This window comes from Neolamprologus multifasciatus, chromosome 20 (genome assembly GCF_963576455.1).
Source record: "Neolamprologus multifasciatus chromosome 20, fNeoMul1.2, whole genome shotgun sequence".
Classification (NCBI taxonomy): domain Eukaryota; kingdom Metazoa; phylum Chordata; class Actinopteri; order Cichliformes; family Cichlidae; genus Neolamprologus; species Neolamprologus multifasciatus.
Window position 1 is genome coordinate 33897566 of NC_140458.1, and position 24721 is coordinate 33922286.

Genomic DNA, 24721 nt, shown 5'->3' on the forward strand with positions numbered 1-24721 from the left:
CTTTGATCAGGGAACAGCAAACGAGTATACATTTGTCAGATGTTGTTCCCCATGGCTGTAATATCAGTGAGGGATTTGTCTGATAATGAATCAATCACTGAATAGGGGTGGATAAACATCTGAGTGCAGCAGAGCATTACTAATCTAATTCCAGTCAAATGCAGGGAGGCCTAGAATCGTCTCCTCTCATGGGGCCTGCGATTTCAAGTTCTGCATCCAAATCACAATCCATGATAAGATAAAGGTTTTGTCACTCACACTGCTTTCCTGGTCCGTTTCCATTAGATCACCGTTCCTATGAAGAAGCTTGGTGACTTCACAGCATGAAATTTTGACAGAACATTGTGTTAACAGTTGTGACTTTATGTCAAAATTTTAAGTGTTTTTAAACGATCAACATGAAAAAGGTGTTATTTTGTTTCGTGTTTGTTTTACCTGATGAATTTAAGTGTTGAGCAATAATTCTAACGAAAAGCAGTTTGACCCAGTTAGATCCTTAAATAGATTTTTGTTCACCAAAAGTACAGCTATGAGTAATAAACCCAATCGGCACAGCATATTTGCTGAAGATTAATTCATCCTGCAGCTGAAACACATGCATAAAAAGAAATAAATAAATTATAGAGCCCTAGATGCACTTTGTTTACACACATTAAAGCCAGTTGTGGCGACACATTTAGTCACATTTCACAGACACACAAACATTATTTTTCATTTTCATTGCCAGTCACACTCAGTTTGTTCACTTGTTGTTTTCTTTCATGTTACATAATACACAGAGCTCAATAAAAAAAGAAACTTGCTTGAAAATAAATATATTTGGAAAAAGTGAACTGAGACATAAAAATTCACAGAAAGAAAACACATTGATTTCAGTGAAAGCAGCACCTGAGCGTGGTCATACATTTTTAGTAGATAAACCATCAAATGCACAATGTTAGCTATGAACTGAGCTCACAAGGCTCTTTTTGGTCTTATATATAATCATGAAAAACACACTGCAATCAGCCATTACTGGATAGTGAAGATTTGACTTAATATATCCCAGATTATTTTAACATCAATCATTAGAATATTATCCAGGCATCTAATTTCCGAAAGCACTTTTAATTTATCATAAATAACACACACAGTGATCACTGCTCTTTAGATGATGTGAAACTGGAAGAAGGCAATTCGCCCACCGCTTTATTTACCACACAGCCTTGACCTCGGGGGCAGAAGGGGACGTGCAGCCCTCAGCCCTCCCCTTTAAACTCGCACGTACACACCCCTTTAAACACGTCACTCGGCTGGCTGGCAGGCTGGCTAGTATCTGGCGGTGGTGGTGTGCGGTTGGACTGTGGTTGTGTTTCAGGTCTGGTCGTGTTGATAACGACACACTTACGACGCATTTCATCGCGGGAGAGATGGGAGTTATGAAGAAATGGCTCTAAAACAAATTGCCCCAACGCTGCTGGCCCTGCTCGGGCTGGTGGCCGTCGGTAATGGTAAGTTTCATCCGAGCACCTCTCCGGCTTTTGTCTCGATGTGTTTTCCTGGACTGGGCATCGCCTGTTGTCGCTAATCGTCATGGCGCTCTCTATCGCGGATTTGGCTAGCCGTGTCTTGCTAGCGTCGACCTCAAAACCACGGCTGCTGTTTGGTCGAACCGGCTGCCGTGCCGTGTTTGATGATTTATCGATATTTTTGGCTTTTATCCGCTGACAAATTCAATTGAGCTGTTGTTGAACACGAGTAGCGAAACCAACAACAACCACAACAACAACATGGTGGGGCTGTCTGTTCCGAAGCGCCAGCTAACGTCTGCTAGCTAAAGTTAAATAATGTTGATAAATCTGTGTTATTAAATGGATACAAAACTGATATAAATATGATTTTATTATTCTATTTGAACACCCTAAGCAAGGAATAGTAGTCTACATGGTGCTGTTGATGCTGAGGTTAATCTCTTGTGTGGCTGTTATGCTAACTTATTTACAAAATAGTGTCTTTTTGGCTTGTGACTGCTTATCGCTGTTTTGCTTGGGGACATCGTATAATGATAGCTGGCTGGTTGAATTTGCGTAATGTGGTCAGTTACAGTTTCGTCACATGTTGTGAGGACTGGTTTCCACGCTGGAAGGAGGAGAAAGGAGCCTCTGAATGAAGGCCTAACCTACTTTGTGCATGAAATGTGTTTTCTGAGGGTAAACACTGGCAGCTCTGCCATCGCTTTCCATTTGTAAAGAGTGAAAAGGGTGCTTAGTGGACCCCCACCCCCCCCTTTTCCTTCCTGCACAGCAGAAAGTGAATGCTGGCATAGGGCGACAGCAGCCGTACATTCAGCCATCCCAGACAGAAGTCAGAGTTGAAGTCTGGGTTCATTGTGATGGAAATGTGGCAAGTGGGGTCTTTTGAGGCGCCAGTTATGGTCCTTCTTCAGTCCGATTCCTCCCCATCTGCTGGAGCAGCTGATGCCCAGCTTCACACAACAGCACCACATCACAATATATCACTATATGTAACAGCACACATGGTATATCACCAAATATTCAGCCAAAGCACAGAGCGTTTGGCCCCTCAGCGCATCTACTGACCTTTAAGTTTGCTCCAAACGTCCCTTCACTTTTATGCTTCAGTGGGTTAGACACAAGCATGTCTTGTTTTATGAAAAACTCTGTTCTCTTCCTTTGAGTTTTGCACCTTTGTTTCAACTTGCCACTCACTGGATACACTCATTATTAAAATGATCTGTGTGCCAGGGGGAAAAAAATTAAAGTGTACTTGGCTAAACAATTGAGTCATCCTTCCGAGAATCATAAAAACTGTTCCTCCCCCACAAGTTTAGATAAGGGCGCAGTACCACTAAGGTTGATCAGTTCAACAAGGCATGCTGGGAAAATTGTCACACCTGAGTGGCCAGTTTGTTTGCCTGGGTTACACCAACATTAACAGAGATGTGTGAGGGGGAGAGTTGGGGGTGGGTCTGTGACCGGTGCAGACACACACAGTGATAATGGGTCTGTCCATCTGGCAGGGTTTGTCATGCAAGGGGGGGCCACGAGTCTATCATGAGCTGCTTTCTCCCTGTGTAATGGATTACACCATGGCTGAAACCAGACAAACCTGAAAGCTGCTTCGCTGGAGCAGATTCCATGTCTGCGCGAGTATGTTTTTGTGAGAATATGCTTTACTCAGAGGTTTGAATCTGTCACGTGTTGTTGACTTCACGAGGATTAGGAGTCACTGGTGTTATGGGCATTACATGTCTACGTGACGCAGTCAGACTGGGTGAATTGAACAAAGTAGCAATGTGATATGGGCACTGTCAACCACAGTGCCGCTAGGTAGGGCGCGTCCCTCCCCTTCTCTCTACATTCTCCATCTCGCTTATATAAAAGCCTGCTGCTTTGTCAGAATTTAATCTGTACTTTGTTGTCTGTGGTCCCGTTTCTGCTTTCATTCACTTACTTCTAACAGGGTGGTGAAGACGGCTTTAGTTTGGGTTGGGTTTAATTTTTTATCTCTAGGTTAGAGGAAGGCCATTGGATAGATGAGCTCCTGCTATCTCTTGACCTCTGAACTCACCTTTGGAAGCTCTTCAACATACGATCACCAGGCCTGCCAGACTATTGTCGTTCCCTTCCTCTTTTCCACTCTTTAGTCATGGATGCGTAACCCTGCTGTCTTTCTGGTAAAATGACCGCCTTCTGTCATTCAGACATGGCTTATTAATGTTTCTTCATTTATTTTACACATACAACGTTGATGGATAGAACCACGTTATCTATTTGCAATACGTGTGAGATTTGGATATCATGCATCCAGTGAGGTATACCATCTGATGTATGATATCCAATAGGAGGCAAATTGTTCTTTCCATCATTTATTTAACACATTGAATGTGTTAAATAAATAAATGAACATTAGTGGCCTATATGTGAATAACAGAATGCATTAGATCAGAGTTTTCTGACTGCAACACAGTGACCGAACATGAGTGTATTCAGAAGGATCCCCCCCCCCCCCCCCTTCTTATTATGAGCAACTGAGATGCACAGCAGGCAACGGCATGATTCACAGTAGCTTACATCAACACATTGTAATTGCACGCATGCCTATACATTTATGCAAGTATATAGGTTTCAGAATTAGATAGAGTGTTGTCTGTGCTGCTTTTACGGAAAAAGGCCGTAGTGCTCATTAAGATGTAAGGTAGACCTGTTCAGGTGCACTCAGATTAATGGATAATGTTGCGTGTCTGTGGCGTGTGGTTGTGGCTTGAAACTAAAACATGCCTTCCTTTCAGTTTGTACAGGGGTAAACGGTGCAGGTGCTTGTGTGATGTCACATTTGATGTGAAAGAGTTCAGGTGGTGGCTGTGTGAGCTAGTCTGGAACATGCGTGTACCTGCCCATTAGATTAGAGCAGGGAGGATGTACAGAGAGGTTGAAACTTTCTGGGTTTCCAGGTGTAAGCCCGTGAAGAGAAGACTGTGTGGACAGGGGAGATGGACATTTGGATTTCAAGCAAGACTGAGTTTGAAAAGTAGAAGGTGTTTTTGGGGTGTTTTAAAGGGGTGGGGGTTCCTTCTCCTTCAGTGTGTAGCAGTTGTTTAAACCTGTTCTAGATAGTTGTGTTGTCTGCCAGATCCCTGCAGCTATGTCGTGATCAAATGAAGTTGCATCACATCCTCCGTATAAAATTTCTGGTTGCTTCCTGGCTCAGACACCACCTCCTTTGCAATTTGTGTTTACTAACAATTTCCATAATGTGGCACTGAGCCAGTCGGGGTCAGGTCAGGTCCGGGGTGGTCTAGTTTTCCTACCATAATGACCAGTGTTGTTAATGACCTCCGTTGGCCCGGAGGCAGAGAGCCCTAATTGCTACAGCAGACGGCATAGCCCCGGACTGACCCGGCTCCTCCATTACTGATGCTAGACCGCAAGAAATTACTATCACTTTAGAGCCAGCCAGCTTCTCTGCTCTTCTCTTCAATTTACTCTAAAGTACTCGTCTTTGTTTAAAGAGTTTTTGCATATTGTTCATGAACCTGCATTTGTTTGTGTGGCGTATCTTAAGCATACACAGACATAAGATCTGTGATTTGTCACCGTGCTTCCACAGACTTGATTGTTACATTAATTTATGTCTATAGAGCTAAACTCGACAGCTTCCTCCATTGCATTTCTCTTTGTAGACGCGTTTGATTTGTTTTTCTTTTTTGTTTTTTCTGGCTGCTGTTGGAATTTAGATCAGACCCGCACTGCCTTGTAATTTTCTGCTGGAAGGTATGCAGTCTACTTGTCAAGTTTTCTCTAATGCTTCCGTGACAATGATTTACTTTGATTGGTGTGATCCAGGGTAAAACTTTTGCTTTTGGAATCCAGTGAGAGTGCCTTATCTAACTAGCTCTTCAAATACCATTTAACCTGTTTTCTTTCCTGGGCTCAGATAGTGTCGGTAGCTTAAACAGAGCCAAAATGTGTTATGAGTAAGTGTGTGAATATGCAAAGTAGTTGCTTTTTTTGAGCTTTAAAGGTAACTGCTGGATTTATGCCAAATCCTTGTGGTGTTCTCGGATCAACGTTGCATTTTGTCTGTTTTTATTTTGGTTTCACAATATTATTAGCTTAAGGATTATCTGCAAAATAACTTAATCTGTCTTTTTTCACAATGAAAAGACATAACATAACATGACATAACTAAAATAATATTTTTTTTGATGGTTCTTGTCATATGTGAAATTTCTATATATATGTTGTGCTATGTATATATTGTTATTCTGATCATTCTCAGTTATTTATGCAATGAAAATACAAATGACAGCAGAATCAAGGAGTTTTAAATAAATTAGCTTTAGTTTTCAGGGCGTCACTTCAGTTTTATTTATGTAACACTAGATCGCAACAAGAGTTTACCTCAAGGTGCTTAATATTTTAAGGTGAAACCCTACAAAAATCCCCCATGGGGAAAAAAAAAGCTTAGACAATGAAACTGCCCTTTATGATCAGACACGTGGGACAGGACAAAACTCCCCTTTAACAGGAAGAACTTGACATCAAGGCTAAACACAAGCAAACTAAAAATAAGTGTGTAAGTGTCTGCAGTGTATTTGGTGCCAGTTTTCAGAGTTGTTGGTCTGTAAGACAACAGTGTTTGTGTTTTAACAAATAATTGTAACCGAAGAGAAAAAAAACAACACTTCTGCAAACATCCAGGATGTTTCAAGCAGCTTCAAATGGCACTGACTCATATTACCATGGTATATTTTAGAAATCAGTTTGACAATCTGAGCACAAGTGTCTGCAACAAATCCAAAGTGAACCTGTGCTCACACTCGTGTGCTTTTGAACCCGACCAGAACAACAGACAAGACAGGAAGGGATGTAGCCTCAGGCTGGTGGTTGGTAGACATGGTAGAAGCAGCCTCGGCCCCAGAGACTTCACTTTAGAATCAGATCAGTAATCTGACCCTGAGATGCAGACAAAGGTAATGACTTTCCTCCTTCCCCTAGCATTGATTAGGACACAGTTGCGGTGCGTGCATGTGTATGTTAGCCTGTGTATGTGTGTTGCACTCACACTGTCTGGTGGCGTCTGCTTGTCTTGATCAGCTCTCAGTCTGGTATCTGTATGGATCTAATTTCAGCCAGTGCATTTTGGTAATGCTTCTCCCCTCCCCACACACGCACACGTGCTGATTGTCTGTCTGAGCCCCCAGAAACCCACAGTGTTTGTGTAACCTGCCGCCCTGCGCCAAGCACATTTACAGTATTTTCTTTATGTTGTCGTACACAGAACTTCACTCGTGTTTTGAGAGCGTTGTTTCCACCAAGTCGGTCTGAACGGCGCATGCATCTGCTGAACGCTGTCATCGTTCTGTGGAATGGGGCTGTTCTGTGTTGTATTTCGTTAGGTTCATAGGACCGCCAAATTAAGGCAACGCTGTTTATGGCAACAATGTTTTAATAATGTTTTCCTGACTGTGTTCTCCATTTCCTGTCTCAACACGAACGGAATGATTGGAACTCCGTGCTGACGGCTCAAAGGGATTGCGTTTAGGCTCTGCTCTCCCTGTTTTTGTCATGTGTTCCCTTTTCTGCTCCCTCCCATAAGTTAAAGTCTAGACTGGGTTTTAATGACAGTCGCAGCTGGTCACTTGGGCAGACCTCAATCGCAGCTGGGGGGCCCTGTTCGCCACCTCCCCCTCTGTATTGTCCTTCCCAAATGGGGACCAACCCCCATCCTGTCTGGCCCAGAGCAGCTCCCCCAAACATCGGGGTTGTTACTGGTAACCCCACTCTGCTGTCCCCTGTATGCCGCCCATCCCCCCACGCAAAAGTGCACACCCCCCCCCACTCCAGTCTTTGTTCATGTAGGGCCAGTAAAATCCCTCCTCATGTCGCCTTAATCTCCACACAAAGGACCAGTGTAAAGACCACCAATTATGTGGATACAAGAGCAGAGTTCACTCAAACTTCACACACACGGCCTTTTCCTCAGATCCAAGTGTATTTAGGCTCCGTAATATTCCTGCAAGTCTGGCTTTGTAACACTTTGGCTCTGAATCTATTGAGATATGCAGAGCGCCGTGTAAACAACACAGCGTTTGGATAAATGTTTTTAGTTTGAATTAGTTAAGTAGCAGAACTCCATATTGCCTGATGTTCATCTCGGTTTTTTTGGATGGTTTTGTTGTTGTTGTTTGTTTTGTTTTTTTTAACCACTACCTTGTGCCATCTTTTGCAAAGTTTTGTTTGGGGCTGTGATTTAGCAGTTAGATGAATATATTGGCGGGTGAGTGTTGGCTGAATTCTTGAGCAGTTTGTTCTTTTGGAGTGAATTTGAAGGCCATTTTTTTTTACTATTCTATTTTCGTGGTCTGCCTCCATGAGGATCTAACTTGGCAGATAAAGAACCTGTAAAGCAGGTTTCAAAGCTTGTGCTAATGAGTTGAGTCGGCCCATATTTTGCACATTTGTGTCCCTCTTTCAGTTTTTCAGAAAGCAGAGGTGACATTTGAGTGTGTTTTTAATGTTTGCTGTCCAGTTGGTGTAAATTATATTTGAAAACTAAATCAATAACTGTACGTGTGCCCGTATGGTTTAGTGACGTTTTCCCTGCAGCTTGTTCATTATTAACAGGATGTGAGAGAAACGTCCTCCGCCTAATTGCTTCATCTCGGGCTTTCTGCTTATGACTTTTATTTGGGTTTTTTTCATCATGCACATATCGATAAATATTACACAGTCACCAGTAGAACCGCTTACGGATGGTTGACAGATTTTTATATCGCCTAAGCCTGTTTGCTGATTGCATAAATGTTATACATTGTAGTCACAGGGCGTTCAACTTCCAGGATGTTTTCATTTGGATAAAAGCATTAGTCTGTAATGAAACATCAGATCATTTTATCTAAACTTGTGAATCAATCGCCATCAAGTTAATAATAAATATCCTCTCGTGTTTTTGCTGTGCTGAACACACATAATGTTTTTGCTTCTCAGCGTGGAAGCGGGCTACACATGGTATAGTCATGAGGTAGCCCTAAATGAAAGGGAGGACTTCCCACAAACCAAACTCTTGGTAGGCCGCAAACCATCCATGGTAGAGTTGAGAAGCAAACGTGTGTGTTTTCAGCCATGTTTGGTTTCCTTCCTGAGCTTCTGTCTGTGTCTGTGTGCCATCTGTCTTACCACACACAGACTCTCCAGTGATGAATGTGCCTTTTCATTTCAGATCACCGTGTTCTTGTCAGATCACTCCTGTTAGCTCATTATCGTGTATTGGTGCAATATGTTTGTCATGAGAAAAACTTTTATAGCCTTCAATTTGAGTTTTGTGAGGCGATTCGGTTTGGTTTACAATCCTAAGTGTGGTGAGGAGGTGCTTTGTCTTAAAATGTGCTGTGTGTGTATTTCCTTTTAAATGCTGCTCTTGCTTTTGAGAACGTATTGATGAAAATGGCTCTTGTCTGGATTCACTTGGTAAAAAGTTGATATGCTTTACTGAAAAGTCATAAACGGCAGACGTGAAGAAGAGATGGTCCCGGTGGAAAGAGGTGTTTCAGGTTGTCTGAATGTTGATGGAAGTAATGTGTCATCCTGCGTTTAAACCTACAGCCATGACTCCTGGCATCGGTTTTAATTTGTTAAACTATTTGCCACGCATTAGCCTGATGTGGCACAGGGCTTGTTTTTCTCTTTTTATCAGGCCCAGCCTGCTTTACCTCTGTGTAATCTGCAGGAAATTCCATCTGCATGCGAACTTGAGTGAAATTTGGACACACTCAGCATTGAGTTCCTGTCACTTTCCCCACTCACCTCCTCAAGAACAAGACATGCACGCACACACACACTAACCAGATGTGAAATATTACTGAAACTCTGCTTCAAGTGTTCCACATTTCCAGTTACTACTCGGTGAACAAGCATAGACACATCAGCGTGCACGATACATGCAAAAAACGCTCCCACGCAGAAATAAACCTTCAAGAGTTCAGGAAAAACTCCTATGACACCACGGTTTGTGGTTTAGGCCACTTGGATGTTACATGCAGATGTTGCAATAAGTATATCACTCATTGAATTTTTCTTTTTTTATTCATCCAAACCATATTAACCAATTACTCTGGTCGTTGGTTAATTTGCTGGAATCTGCTGACACCTTTTGGCCGACCTCTTCGTTGGTTCAAAAAGAGAAGATCACTGAGCTCATCTGGTCAAAGAAGCCCTTCAGTATAAGACGCAGAGGATTAGTGGGATCTTTCTTTCCTCTAGCCTCGGCATTGTCAGCTGTCCGACCAATGTTGAGCCTCTTTTTGGAGAAGAATAGGGATTGAAATTCCTCTTCTCTTTGTGTCTCCTCCTGTGTTGTTTTAGGGTGTAGTGGTCTTGTCTTTGTTAATTCCACAGTGATTAGTCTCAAGTGGTCCAGCCTTTGTCCGGCCTCACCCACGGTAGTGTTGACAGTACATTTTTTCATTTTGGGGTTTCCTGTGTAAAACGAACAACCAAAAATAAAACGGCTCCACATTCCTACAACCAACTAACCAGCCATGCCCTGCTGTGCGCTGTGGTAGGAGTAAACCTTAGAAGAAACTTAACGTGCTGGCCTCGCTCTAAATGAGAAGCATGTGTGGTATGACTCGAAATTACATTTCACTCCAAATCTAATCAGTTTTCAGTTTCTCGCTCTCTGGATTGCTCAACCAGTACTGGTTCTGTTTTAGACGTGGCGGGCACTGACCTCATTTGTTTGCGTGTATATGGACCACCATAGTTTTATTATGGAGTTCCAGTGTGTCACCTTTTAATAGGTTCCTGCGCAGAAGTGTGCTGTGTTTAGTAAAACTCTGGTCTCATTAGCTGAAACGGTGGCGGCTCTCGGTGTCGATGTGAAAAAGACGGAGCAGAATGCTGCATCGGGGATTTGGCAGGAGCCCTCTCCCCTTGTTGAGTTTCACTTTGTCTGTCCCGATGGGCAGGACTGTCTCCACCCTGCGTGTCTGGGTTCATCTGCAGTGAAGGATCTGATTTCAGGGCCGTCTGGCTGCTTCTGCTGAACACTAAGGATCTGTGTCTGCACGTCATAATATGCCCACAATTTAAAGGGACACTCGTTACATTTTGTATTGAAACAGTGGCGTATGCTTGCCCCCTGCTGGGCACAATAAGGAAGTGAACTTGAGGACTCTGTGACCTCATGGTGATAAACTTCTTTTCTTTTTCTCACTCTCTCAGCTTTACGTTGCAACTGCACAAACTGTGAGAAGACGGGCTACGAGTGCGAGACAGACGGCGCCTGCATGGCTTCAACTTATTATGTCAATGGGAAGGAGGAACACGTGCGTGTCTGCATCAACCAGGACAGCCTGGTCCCCCCCGGGCAACCGTTCTACTGTTTGAGTGCCGAAGGTTTCTTCAATACTCACTGCTGCTATGTGGATTACTGCAACAGTATTGACCTGAAAGTCCCAGGTGAGACCTCATTCAATACTTTAGAGCTGTTTCAGTTCAATTGTGACTGTTTATTTATTTTATTTATGTTTTTTTAACCCATTTGTTTTGTTTTGTCTTCTTAGTCCCAACCAAAGGGGGGGAATGGTCAACCCAAGTGAGCAACTGGGGGCCAGTGGAGCTGGTGGCAGTGATTGCAGGGCCCGTGTTCCTGCTCTGTGTGTTGCTGATGGTCGGGGTGTTCCTGTTCCAGTATCACCAGAGGGCCTACAGCCACAGACAGCGGCTGGAGGTAGAAGATCCCTCCTGTGACCATCTATACTTGGCCAAGGATAAGACGCTCCAGGACCTAATCTATGACATGTCCACCTCTGGATCAGGCTCTGGTCAGTATGCAAGAGCAGTAGCTTCCAAATGAGTGACATTCACCATAACAGTGTGAGGGAACTCTTGTTGATTTGTTGCCTGTCTGTTGCCCCCTCTGCAGGTTTGCCTCTGTTTGTGCAGCGGACTGTGGCCAGGACTATTGTGCTGCAGGAAATAATAGGAAAAGGTCGCTTTGGGGAGGTGTGGCGCGGGAAGTGGAGGGGAGGCGACGTGGCAGTGAAAATCTTCTCATCCAGAGAGGAGCGCTCCTGGTTCAGAGAGGCTGAAATCTACCAGACAATCATGTTACGGCATGAAAATATCCTGGGATTTATCGCAGCAGACAACAAAGGTGAGGGAAGCTGTTGGCTATATGAAGACTGGAATCGTCCACATTATTTTGTTAAAATAAAACGAACAATACAAGAAGACTGCTTTAAACAACCCTCGACAGTAAAAGTTTCGGCCTTTTCAAAATAAAATGTTTTACAAGCTCGCTGCTGTTTAAGTGGATTGTTTGATTGACAATATTCATTTGTTCCCTTTCAGACAACGGCACTTGGACTCAACTCTGGCTGGTGTCAGACTATCACGAGCACGGCTCACTTTTTGACTACCTGAATCGCTACTCTGTCACCATCGAGGGGATGATCAAATTGGCGCTATCAGCTGCCAGTGGCTTGGCACACCTACACATGGAGATCCTCGGCACTCAGGGTGGGACTTTCACGTTTGCAGAGTGGATATGTTATATGTAAAGCATGTTCTTGATGCACGTGTAATGCTGTTGTGTTGGTTCTCGTGCAGGTAAACCTGGCATTGCTCACCGTGACCTCAAGTCCAAAAATATTCTGGTTAAGAAGAACGGCACATGCGCTATAGCTGACCTTGGTCTGGCTGTCCGCCATGAGTCTATCACAGACACGATCGATATTGCACCGAATCAGCGCGTGGGCACTAAGAGGTAAATGTTTCCATACTTATCAGCACTCAAGTAGATAAAGCGCACAGGGGATTTTATAAGTCTTCCCTGAGGCCTTAAAGAATACATCTGACAACTTTCTTTCTTTTTCTTTTAATACTTTGAATATCAGGAAGTAAAAACTTTGAAAAGCTGGATTTTAGTTTTCTGACTTTTTCATAATTCTAGTCACTCTTGGATGTGATACCCTGTTATTCTCTGCACCACAGAAATGGGCCTTGGTAGAACTTTGAGTGAGATAGATGTACTGTGATGTAGAGCAGCGGTCTCCAACCTTTTTTGCACCACGGACCGGTTTATGCCCGACAATATTTTCATGGACCGGCCTTTAAGGTGTCGCGGATAAATACAACAAAATAAAACTAGTACCGGTACCGAAAAAAGAAGATTTATTCATAACACACTGAAAAGACCCAGGAAAACAGAGTTAACGATAAAAACCCTGAAAACTATACATTTCACTGAGCCTCAACTCTCGTGGCCCGGTACCAAACGACTCACGGACCGGTACCGGTCTGAGGCCCGGGGGTTGGAGACCGCTCATGTAGAGTATAAAGATGGCAGTAGCTACAATGACCACACAGTGGTTTGTCAAGTCTTGTTTTAAAGCCTTAAGATGTGAGTTTTCTCAGTGGCTGTCTTGGTGATCTTAAACTGCATCCTCAATTATTGAGGAGGAGGAGAGCTGACTGTGATACTGCATGCTCATTGGCCAACAACTTGGCATAATGCAAAAGTTCAACATGACCAGAAACGAGTCACCGAGGGCAGAAGGTGATCAGGAAAGTGTTGCGCGAGGGCTGGTTTTCTCACATGCTGAGGACCAGAAATCTTTTTTTGCAGCCATAGCTATCGCCCCCTAGTGGGCATTACAAAGAATGAAAGTTTGAGACTTACTTCAGTTTCTATTAGTGGTGCTAAAGTTGTTGTTCATGCTGCGTGTGTCCACCCTCAGGTATATGGCTCCAGAAGTCCTGGACGAATCCATAAACATGAAACACTTCGACTCCTTCAAGTGCGCTGACATTTACGCGCTGGGCCTGGTGTATTGGGAGATTGCGCGTCGCTGCAACACAGGAGGTAAGAGCACAATATAAATATGATACAGTTGGTCAAATAAACAGAAACATGAAATCTGAGACTGAAAATGCTTCCCTGTGATGTGCTACAGGTATCCATGAGGAGTACCAGCTACCCTACTATGACCTTGTGCCCTCTGACCCGTCCATAGAAGAGATGAGGAAGGTGGTGTGTGACCAGAAACTGAGGCCCAATGTGCCCAATTGGTGGCAGAGCTATGAGGTATTTCACACTATGTATATGAACAGCTGCACTAGTGGTTTCTAAAAATATGTCCGATGGCAGTATATGGAACCAGTTGGGCTGTATTAGTTTGGCAGCACAAGATGTTCTGGTCTACAAGTACAAAGGTAGACTGCCAACTTCTGAGTCAGTGTTGTGGGGGAGGATTAAAATAGTTTTATCTGCTCAGTCGTCCATTATTAAAATTTGGGGTTCATGATGTCCCTGAGCTGGCTCGGACTCGGATAAATCAGTTCATTTTTGGATTTATTTTCACTTAAAAAAACAAAACAGAAAAGCAGCTTTTTACATAAAGTGCACTCCTATTCTTAGCAGTGGTGCCCTCAATATCCAAAATAATTGAGCCAGTTGTTATTGCCTCAGTGCAAGACTCAGTAATCAACATTTAATGTCCCCGATGTAGGTGCACGGGTCTGTCTGACCTTTTTCTCACACACAGAGGCCGGTTTGAAAAGCACAGATCGTGACTCATTCAAATGTCTGTGGCTATAAGTCACGTTGTAACACTTTTGTCCTTTTGCTGCACAGTCACTGCGCGTGATGGGGAAGATCATGAGGGAGTGCTGGTATGCCAACGGAGCAGCCAGACTGACAGCTCTGCGCATCAAGAAGACTTTGTCTCAGCTCAGCGTGGAGGAGGATGTGAAGATGTGAGCGTACAGGCGGCAGAAAGACACTCTGGAGACGCACAACCAGACAACACTCCCATAGGAAAGAAACACTAAAGACAGACTGCAAATGAAAACCCTGCCAGTTTTAAAGCCACACTCCAAGTTGTGACAAGGCCTACCTCACCTTTTTAGCCAAAACTACTGAGAATCAACCCTTCTCCTCCTCCTCCTGACTTTTCTCTCCCTTCCCCTGCCTCCCTTTAGCTCCTCACGTCTCTTCCTCCTTCCCTCTGCCTCCCTTCTCCATGGGCCACAACACTACAGCACTACCACTGTTAATATCATCACACTCAACCTTTCTTTTTTCATCTCCCATGGCAGGAAGTAGAACTCTTGTACAGTGAAAAGAAGCTTCTGTTTTCGATCATCTGTTTTCTTGTTTTTCCTTTTAACCTCTCGGAAATTGTCCAACATGGACTAAAGTCGTCCAGGAGAGTCGGGCGTGTCGTGGGCTTCAAGTTTAGGAACGATTACACGTAACTTTCCATTGTGTTGGCCATACAACATCATAGTCTGTCGCTGTAAGGAGGGGAAAGAGGCTGAAGCACTGTTTTTTTTTTTATAGGTGTGTGTGTGTGTGTGTGTGTGTGTGTGTGTGAGAGTAAAAGGTGTCTGGACTACTAGCATGTTCCCAAGACACTACAATGTCTACTGGTGTAGGCTGTAGTTCATTAGAGAAGATCAGTTATTGGACATGTGGTAATTAAGCATGAACAGCTGGATTGTGCTTTTTTCCCTCGTTTTATTCCCTCACTTGAATTTTCTTCAAACACAAATTAGTTGCACTCAACTGTAGCTTCCTCATCACATGTGAGACCGGACAGGTGTCACATCGCAGATGCGGTCCAGTCCTGGCGTTTAGTTTGAAATGTGGCAGGGATAATGTTGAATTTATTCAGATTTTTTTTTTTTTCTTGGGATGGTTTTATTTATTTGTTCATAGTTTTTACTACATAATGATGAACACTGTGAGATGAGATGTGACAAACCACAAAATTAAATGTCGTAGTTCAGTCAAAGTCTTCAGAGTCGTGGGTTATTGCATTCATTTATTTTTTAAATTTAATTTCTTCTTCTTTTTCTTTTCTTTTCTTTTTTAAAGTAAAGATGCTGTTTGAAAAATGAATGCAGCCATAACCCTCTGGCGGTGACAGGTGAAGACGTAGTACACACGGTGCAAATAAGAGGCGTATGAAAAGGCAATGAAAACAATCTTTTCTTTTTTAAATATATATATTTTGTGTAAAAGATCATGATGGATGTTTTTTCTTCTGGCTTTAACATTAGACACTACTGATGATGGGTACATATGATTTGTATATACAACATGCATTTTGGTTTTTTTCCTTTTATGCCACAAGCTCCAGTGTGACATCGAACAGTGATTTTAATCTGATGGTACTTTCACGCGTCTGTTTGATCCATCTGTGGTTTCTGACTGTCCGAGGAAAGGATATCTGCTGGAATTTGTATTTCACTTGCTCCTCTCATGGTAATTTGCTGGTACTACTGATCCCAGGCCATTTTGCTGCAACTTCCTTATTTTTTTTATTATTTTTAAATCTATATAAACACAACTATTGCGATTGCTTGTTGAGTTCTTTCAAGAGCCCTGAAATGCAGATCTGCTTCTACATACGTCTTTCTCAATGACACTGGAATACTTTGGAGCTTCTTGTAAACCTTACTATTCTGATACTGCCACTGGCTGTTTATTCAGAAATGCAGACGATTGCTGACAGTTCGCGCACGGGGAACATGTGGTTAGATGTAAACTGTAGTTGGGAGTTTTACTGTCAAAGGCTGACATGCTGTAAAGAGAAACTGCATGTTTTCATTCTACGTCTGACTTTGTGAGTCTGTCTCCAGACGAGACTATGAAAGTATTACACTGACATTTGTCACCATCGGGCTCTGCACTGTTACGATTAGTTAACGTTAGTTACGCCATCACTTGATCCAGAATCCATGTTGGTATCCATTTTTTTGCATGCTGTCTCAAACACTGGGTCCTCTGCATTGAGGTAGATAAACTTAAGAGATGTTTGTTTGTTTTTTTCCCCACCATTTCCTGTGTGCTTTTTGTTGTTGTTTTTTTATTTTGTTTTGTTTTTTTTCTGTTTGTGTCGTTGGTTGTGTACCCCAGAAATGTTGCTGCTACTGTTAACATGGGTAGAAGTTCAGCGGGCAGAGGGAAGTGAATAAAAGAGAAGGGAGGGGAAGTGGGCGACGGCTGTCAGTTGAACCAAAATTGTCAAAACACTCCTGTCCATGTTTGGTTTGTTGCCATGGGTATATGATCATCAGACATCCTGTTCATAGGTAATAAAAAATAATATTGTGCAGATCTTTTCAGAATTAGTTCAAAGGTGTACATAGACGATATACAATAAAATCCTCTTTTTCTTATCTGTGACTCTGGCCGGTGCTCATTTAAGATGTTCGGTTTTCTCTTGTTTTTGTTTCTTCATAAAGAAGATAATATTTTAAAACATGGCTGGTGACTAAAGACAAAAAACACTGATGAGGAATTATAAATTACAATATAACTATATTTACATACAAATAGTTAGTTAGGTGCACTACAATGACTGGTGACATCTCAGGTTCTTATAGGAAACAATTACAGTGGACGTACATTTAAGTAGTGCTTAAGTAATAAGTACTGCATGGAGTAAATAATTGTAAGTAGTATTTTAATTACCTGGTAGTTTTACAGAAAAGCAATATTTGCCCATCTTACATTATAAATGTGTTATATTGTTTGGGGGCGGGGGGGCATATTATGGAGTGACTTGCATTTTCCCCCCACAGCCAGACGGGCAGGTGGAGTGGACACCCGTGAATGCTAAAACTCCCGAACGAAGCGACAGCAGTTTCACGTCTATATCATCAGTTTCTCTACTGAAAATCTGGTTTGAACATCGGTGACTTTGACCTCGGGGTCAGAGGTCAAGTTCTCTGAAAATCTTGTGAATGCGACAGCTTGAGTAGGAAGTCACCTACGATTTTGAAATTGACACCACAGGTGGACCTATTAAAAATCTCAGAGTTCAAGTTCAAATGTCATTGACCTTGATCTCAAGATCAAGGGTCAGAGGTCAACTTTTTTTGAAAAGCTTGTGACTGTGATAACTTGTGAATAATGCGACGCAGGATTTATTTTTTTTAAATGGTACCATAGATATAGGTCTACCTAGCAGGGGGCTGAGGGGTGCCGCTGCCACTGTTTTTATCTCAGTCATTATGTTGATGTGCACGTTGGATTTTCTGTTATTATTTTTTTACTCTTAGGTTTTTACAAAGAAATAATTATACTTGACTTGCTACCCCCTTTATTGTAGTGTACCTAGCTGTTAAGTATGTGCATGTAAATATAATTTAATACCACTACACCCTCAGTCATACAGCATTACCAAAAACGACATATCTACATTTGCTAGTTCATTAAGACTTTGTGACATACATCCATACATGGCAGGTGTTTTACCAAATTCTGACCCTTCAATCCTTAATGTTGCAGAATTATCAGACTGCAATGATTTTCCAGTTTTGCTGATTCTAGCTTTGGTTTCCTTTCCTTAGCTGACAGGAGCGACACCCAGTGTGGTCTTCTGCTGCTGTAGCCCCTCTGCTGTGCTTTCAGAGATGCTCTTCTGCATATACTGGTTCCAGGAACCCGGTTATTTAATTCACTCTTTCAATCCTACCAGCTAAAAGCACACAGCTCACAGACCTTATCCGCTGACAAGGACAATGGCACAACTTGTTTACTTTCTGTTGGCCTGTATGCCAATATAATTGAGATTTTTAAGCAATAAAACATATTTTAGAGGTTTTTGTTTGGAACAAATCTAAAATCACACTACTCTACAAATGACCAATTTAAGAATTATAACCATGATGGGAGTGCTCTTACTCTGCTTTTTGGCATCGTCCTATGGTTTGCACGAGTGCCATGTGAAAGCTCTGTTTTCCCAGAATAATTTAGTGGATTTTCTTGGTTCATGTATAGAATAGTAAGGCATCCCTTTACTGACCAGTAGGACCACCACGAGTAAAAACGGTTCATATAACCATTGGTTGACTAAGTATCAAGCTTTGTGGTCATGTGCTGACAATAGAAAATGAGCACATATTTAAAATGCATTTTATTTTTCCTTTACAAGAAACAAAAGCAGACAAAGAAATAAGATGAAGGGGAAAGGAAGTGGAAAACCAGTATATAAAGAGATGCAACCTCTGGCGTCCTGAAAAAAATATGTACAATTCAAAATAATATCCATATAAAACATGCCACATACAATAAAAATGATCATTATATTTATTCATATTCCCTAAAAGTATCTCTGCTGTACAGATGCAACATCTTTTTTTTGTATTTTAAAGTACGTGAGGTTAAAAAGAAAAAAAAAATCAAATTATGAGCAACCTTTATTAAATTATAAGATATGCAGAGAACTTAAATTAAGTTTCAGAGAAGTTAAAAATTATTCAGGCGGAAATCCAGTGAGCGGCATAATGTCTCGTGTTCTTCCCTTGGAATAGAAACATACCAAAAAATATAGATATATATGTATATATATATATATCACTGCTTCGGATACTTGATCAATATCTACCACTTCAGAGAAAGTTTCTGTTATACTACGAGAGTGCAATTCATTACCAGGTTAAGTATGGGATTAACTTTGATTATTACATCATAACATACATCAGGCCAAGTAACCATTTCACAATGTTAACCAACACATTCACTTCTATAGGGAAGATATTAAAGGAAAAGAAAAGAAAAAGCAAAACACTAACAATATTCTAGGGAATTCAAGATTTGTCCATTCAAGACTATATGAATCCAATTCTGACCGATTAAAGGGGAGGTTTTGGTAAATCAACAAGCAGTAGCATAAATAAAAAGAAAAAAAAAATAAACATGAACAATATTACATAAATACAAATGCTATGCACCATTGTACTGCTTTATGCAAGAAGTGATTTTTCCATGTCTAATTAACGACTCTCTGCTGAAGCCAAACAGCCTCGTTATCACGTCGACTTCTCGTCGTGTCCGAATAGAGAACCCCGGACATTTTCCTCACATCTATTTTTAACAAACTCACCTGAAAGCTTATAGCAAAAAACACTAATAGAAAAAACAAGTAAATGCAAAACACTCTGGTTCATATACATAAAGATATTAGTTTGCCATTTTACATATATTTATATTTATGTACAGCTTTATCTTTGTTAAAATGATATCCAGTGGTTGATTTTTTTTTTTTTCCCAATTTTATTTTTCTACACTTTTGACTTTGATTACAAAGGGGCTGGATAAAGAGCTGTTGTCCCCCCCTCCCTCAATGCATATAGTATATTTACAGTTTTTACAACTTTGCATTTTTAAAATCATGTGAGGTCTTAGGTTAAGGGAAGGAGGAACCAAAGTAGTATGGGAAGGTGGAGTTTTAGTAAAGCTCCCTTTAAAGACTTTTTTTCTCATTATTCTTACACAGAAATGAAAACAAATGCCCTTTTTTCCAATAAGTCTTTCCCTGCCATCAGTTCAGCCTCGAGGAGACAGTACCAGCACTAGAAAAAGCACACTACAGGGGAAGTAGAAACACTGCAGGCTGTACTCAGGCGGAGGAAGACTTACTACAGTAAAAGTTTAACAACAGTCCATTAAATAATACAGAGAGAGGAAGAGGCATGATTAAAGTTTAAGGTTGACTTGTTGGGGAGTAAAAAACAAACAAAAAAAAAAGCACTGAATGGGGACAGTAGTCATGCATCTGCTGGCTCCTTCTTTTCCCAAACAAGTGGAACTTCCAGGTGTGAAGCAACCAGCTAATGGGTACTTGGTTAATTCTGGACCTGCGTGATCCTTGAGCCATTCACTCAAACTCTTACTGTCTTAAGCAACTCAGAAAAAATAAATGTGGATGTTATTGTGCTTTCACACAGCTAATAGCAGGATTTTGTTTTTAGATGCATAAATAAGAACACAAAAGCAAAAAGCTACATCAATATCCAGGATGATTTGGTGGCATACAGAACACCCACTAAGCTTCTGATTGTGACTTTAATGCAATATCTTATCAAAACTGTCATATAGTTCATCTGTATAAATAATTCATGAATAATAATTATGTTGGCTCATTATTGTAAATCATCATCAGCATAGAGTAGATAGAGCAAACCTGCTGCTTAAGATTCCCTGCTTGTCCGAGAAGGCTAAGCCCATAAAAACAACCCTCCCACCCCCAAAAATCACCATCGCGCCCCCTCCCCGACCCCCCCGGAGTATTTCCACAGTAGCAGTTAACAGTTTTTATACAAAGCAGTCACTTCTCGCTAAATCAGTGAGGTAGACTGGGTCCAACTAACCCACCGTGGGACTCCACACAGTCAGAACATCTGGTGCGACTGAAGCCACAGATCAATAGTATCTTACATTTTTTATATTAACTTACTTTTTTCTCCTCTTTTCTTTTTCCTCTCTCCGTCGATCACATGTAGTTCTCACACAGAGCCACATCAAGATTGTCTAGCTAGCCAATATCCATGTTGTCGTTATGAGTCATTGATGGGAAAGTGCCTTGTCTGGGAGGTAAGGGGGGGGAGGTGCGGTCAGACGGGACAGGAAATAGGTCCGACTTAAAAGATTAAAAAAAAAGTGTCCTTAGTTCATTCTTAACATTTTTAATGGCTTTTTTTGTCGAAGCTCCAGATGAGCTCTGTACTACGAGTGCTGATATCAGAGGGTCAGGATGTTCTGGTACATGGTGAGGATCATTTTCCAGCTTATTGAGACCAGAATAGTTGGGAGGGTTTGAAGTGGGGGATGGGGAGGAGGAGGGATTTGGCTGAGGAAAGGGTGATTCGACTACTCCAAACACGAAAGTTAGTCCCACCATCGAGCTTCTTCTGATGAATGGTGGTCGGCTGCTTTTATTGATTAATGCTCTTCAAACCTTTGGCTACAGGTAACACTTTAGTCTTTTAATAGCGGAGGCCAGCCTTCCTCCATATCTTTATGAACAGCTTATGCACTGGCGATGTAGGATTTTCATAGGCTTTGGCGCAGGAGTGTTCTGGTACCAGCGAGAGGGAATTTTCCATCTTTCCGCTTTCTGGTTAGTTCATCCATTTTCGGCAATTCCAGGCTCCGCAGTGGCAAGGGATCTTGTGCTGATCGTCCTCAAAATCAAACTGGTAGTCGTACGTCAGCTGGAATTAACAGAGAGACAGTTAAAGGCTGCAGATATAGTAGAAGTACAATGAAGGCTGTTTATTTATCGCACTGCACCTCCTCTCCTTTAGGAATCCTTCGGCTGGAGATGATGATAATCTTGTCTTCTTTGTCAAACGTTACAACCTCAGCGACACAGTTGGGCGCACAGGAATGGTTGACATAGCTGGTGAGGAGAAGGGAAATGGGGGAAAATCAAATCAATTTGGGGGACGAAAAAAAACATAAAATAAGGGTTTAAAACAGTGGTTCCCAAACTTTTTTTGCTGGGCCCCCCTTTGTTTTACAAGAAAAATGTTCGCACCCCCCTCCAGCGCAGGCGCACACGCACACACACATCCTCCAATCACACACACCCTTATTTTGCTCCATTGCGGTTTCTTTCACACCTCAAACATTTAGTAAACAATTAAACAAATACAAGTAATCTGCAATAAATTACAGGTAGTAATAAAATAAACTACTAACTCTTTTACGCTACGTCCACACCTACACGAGTATTTTTGAAAACGCAGCTGTTTCGTCCACACGGAAACGGCGTTTCGAATCACCAAAAACAGAGATTTTTTTAAAACTCCTTTTTTGCGTTTACATGTGGACGAGGAATACAGAGTTCGTCACACAACGTCAAAGGTATGTGCCTTTTTCACGTCACGCTGTGCGCCACGTTATTGTTTACATGAGATGAATTGCAGAATGGCAGATAGAGACGAAATACTGTTAATCTGACTGTCTGCAGGTTTTACACGCTTACATATACACAAGCAGTTACTGTCCCTCCATTTACAAAGGCAGAGGCGTCACGGTGTAATTATTTTACGTGTAGTTGGTTTTTTCCTCTGTAATAACATTCAACATTCCTATCAATGCATTTTCAAAAAATGCCTCTGTGCAAAATGGGTTTAAAAACATAAACAACTGTGGGATCCTGTTTGTCCGTGATTTAGACAGGGGGAACAAATCGTGGCAGGATCAGCGTGATATTATTTGTATCCCGCTGTAACTTTACTGTATAAAGAGCAAACATCTCCAAAATGTCAGGAGTAGTTAGTCATTACAACAAGTGTTTGAACTAAAAATCAAGAATGTGGGATCCTGTTTGTCTGTGATTTAAACAGCCCAGCGCTGCTCCTGACCCAGGGAAAACCAATCCTGCAGGGAGACCTACCTCGGCACTTGTGCAGGTGAAACCAAAGGGAAGATGTGCTTCACCATATTTTCTAGTCTTTGGCTTAGAATGAAGTTGTTTTGGAAACCTATTCAGCTTCATCTCCTGTTTTGCGTTTCTGTGGCCGCCCCGTGCTAGCAGTGTCCAAGCCTTTTGTTTTGTTCTCCCCCTTTTCATTCCGCGCCCCCCCTGCAATGGCTCTGCGCCCCCCCTAGGGGGCGGGCCCCACACTTTGGGAAGGTCTGGTTTAAAACAAGGCAGCCATACACAAACAAGTACTTACCGGGCTGGGCCACCTGTTAAAGTTGCATCGATCACTTGCTCGTTGTTGATACGGAACATGTAGATCCCTCGGTTCTACGGCAAAAGAGCAAGAGGAAAAAAAAGGTCAGACGTGTCCTACAGCTGTAGAAAGTTGAGCGGCACAGCAAACAAACTTTCTGTACCACCCATCCTCCATCAACTGTTTAAGTTTCAGTACCTGCGATTCATAGATCTTCTCCCGGCGATTGGCCACCTCGTTGCGTATGACGGTACCGATGTACTCAATAACCATCGTATGCTTCTCCAAATCCTTCGCGGCGTACAGCCCCAGGCCCTGAATGCGGGAACGTGCCAAGTACACGTTGTTCTTCCACTCAGTCTTCAAGCGCCGATACTGGGAGGATTTGGAGTGGACAAACTGCTTGCTGTATGGTGTGTTGAGCTCTCCAGTGAAGGTACTCTGGTAGGCCTTGGACACACTGGTGCTGTTAAGAGTGTGAGGCCTAAAAAGAAAGCAAAATGAAAGTCTGAATGCTTTGAATTTTACAGGTTTGAAGTTGTTTTGAAGCAAGTTTCTTGTATTACATAGTAGGGGTGGGGGAAAAAATATGATATTGTGATATTTTGTTTGCTAATAATGTATCGATACAGGGACAGCAGAAATCAATATTTTGTTACAAAAAGGTTTTTGTGCTCTGACTTCAGAGCATGTTGATCCTTTTTCTGAGCAAGAATCCTGACATTCCTTCACTGTCCAAATGTGTTTAATAAACATGACAGTTTACTTATTTTAATTTAAGACATGTTTTATTTTTATTAAGTTTAAAACTTTTTTATTTAATGTAAAATTATATTTTGTTTTAATTTACTTTCAAATTCTTCAGTTGCTGAAGGGGCTGCATAGTTTTCATAAACTGCATAGTTCAGAATAGCTATAATTGTACCAGATGGTTGATTCAGTTAAGTTGGACTAGACTGTAATACAAACCGTTCAGTTTGTCAACAATAAAACTGAAATGAGAGAAAGACTGAGTGTGAGACTTTGATATTAGAGAAAATGAATATTGATAAAGTTTACCTTTATGTACAGAATCTGAATATCGCAAAATATTTTAAAAAATTGCAATAATATCGTATCGTGCGTTAAGTATTATGATAATATCGTATCGTGGGATGTATGGTGATTCCCACCTCTATTACATAGATGTTAAAAGTGTTTCATTTTTTAATGTATATTACCTCACCAGTCAACATATTCTGTCTGGAATTTGCCAATTTTGGCTAACGCCACAAAAATGTTAACATTTAGTCGACAAGCCTCTTCAACGTGATTCGCGTGGCTGTACAGATTAACAGATATGTCAGAGCGTGTTGAGTGTGCAGCTTCTCGCTAAAAATAATGCTTTACCTCTTGCAGTGTGTGGGGACCTTGGGCTCTGAGCGAGCACAGCCAGTGGGATTAATCATGAGTGGGAGCTCCATCAGAGGGTGCCGGCCGTATCTAAATTGGTAATTCTGGCAGTTCTCCACTCCGGGCAACTAAAACACAACAAGTCAACAGTCAATGATCATCATAATGGACTTATAATGGCTACAAAGTGTATCATTTCTGGTCACATTGAGTTCAGTTAATACGAGATATAGCAGATGTTTTGTGAAGTCTGTAATGTTTTTATTACAGTCTGAAACAGTTATCCAACCACAGATTAAATCAGTGAACATGGGAGATAAAGACAAAATAAAAAGGGACAG

At 41.8% G+C, this 24721-nt stretch overlaps 2 protein-coding genes across 6 annotated transcripts in view; one reads left to right on the forward strand and one right to left on the reverse strand.

Annotated features, from left to right (window-relative positions):
- The first annotated feature begins 1277 nt into the window (after positions 1-1277).
- On the forward strand, positions 1278-14874 carry acvr1ba (activin A receptor type 1Ba). Its single transcript, XM_085145383.1, has 9 exons — positions 1278-1490; positions 10728-10964; positions 11069-11329; positions 11431-11661; positions 11859-12026; positions 12117-12273; positions 13247-13371; positions 13463-13593; positions 14143-14874. Exons 1-9 carry the CDS (start codon positions 1427-1429, stop codon positions 14266-14268), a joined length of 1500 nt encoding a protein of 499 aa, XP_085001509.1. The 5' UTR covers positions 1278-1426; the 3' UTR covers positions 14269-14874.
- A 1455-nt stretch (positions 14875-16329) lies between these two features.
- kmt2d (lysine (K)-specific methyltransferase 2D) overlaps positions 16330-24721 on the reverse strand; it is a 36077-nt gene continuing 27685 nt past the window's right edge. For all 5 annotated transcript variants that reach the window (XM_085145378.1, XM_085145379.1, XM_085145374.1 and 2 more), the window contains exons 51-55: positions 24378-24508; positions 23187-23472; positions 22989-23062; positions 21595-21703; positions 16330-21515 (exon numbers count right to left, since the gene is read on the reverse strand). In XM_085145378.1, the coding sequence (XP_085001504.1) occupies positions 21423-21515; positions 21595-21703; positions 22989-23062; positions 23187-23472; positions 24378-24508 (693 nt within the window). In that variant the 3' untranslated portion in view covers positions 16330-21422. The remainder of the gene's footprint in view (positions 21516-21594; positions 21704-22988; positions 23063-23186; positions 23473-24377; positions 24509-24721) is intronic.

Excerpts from the sequence above, each read along its gene's own strand:
- acvr1ba (XM_085145383.1), top strand. The coding sequence starts at position 1,427 with ATGGCTCTAAAACAAATTGCCCCAACGCTGCTGGCCCTGCTCGGGCTG. Across the intron at positions 13,372-13,462 it reads GCGTCGCTGCAACACAGGAG|GTATCCATGAGGAGTACCAG; the intron begins GTAAGAGCACAA and ends GATGTGCTACAG. Across the intron at positions 13,594-14,142 it reads ATTGGTGGCAGAGCTATGAG|TCACTGCGCGTGATGGGGAA; the intron begins GTATTTCACACT and ends TTTGCTGCACAG.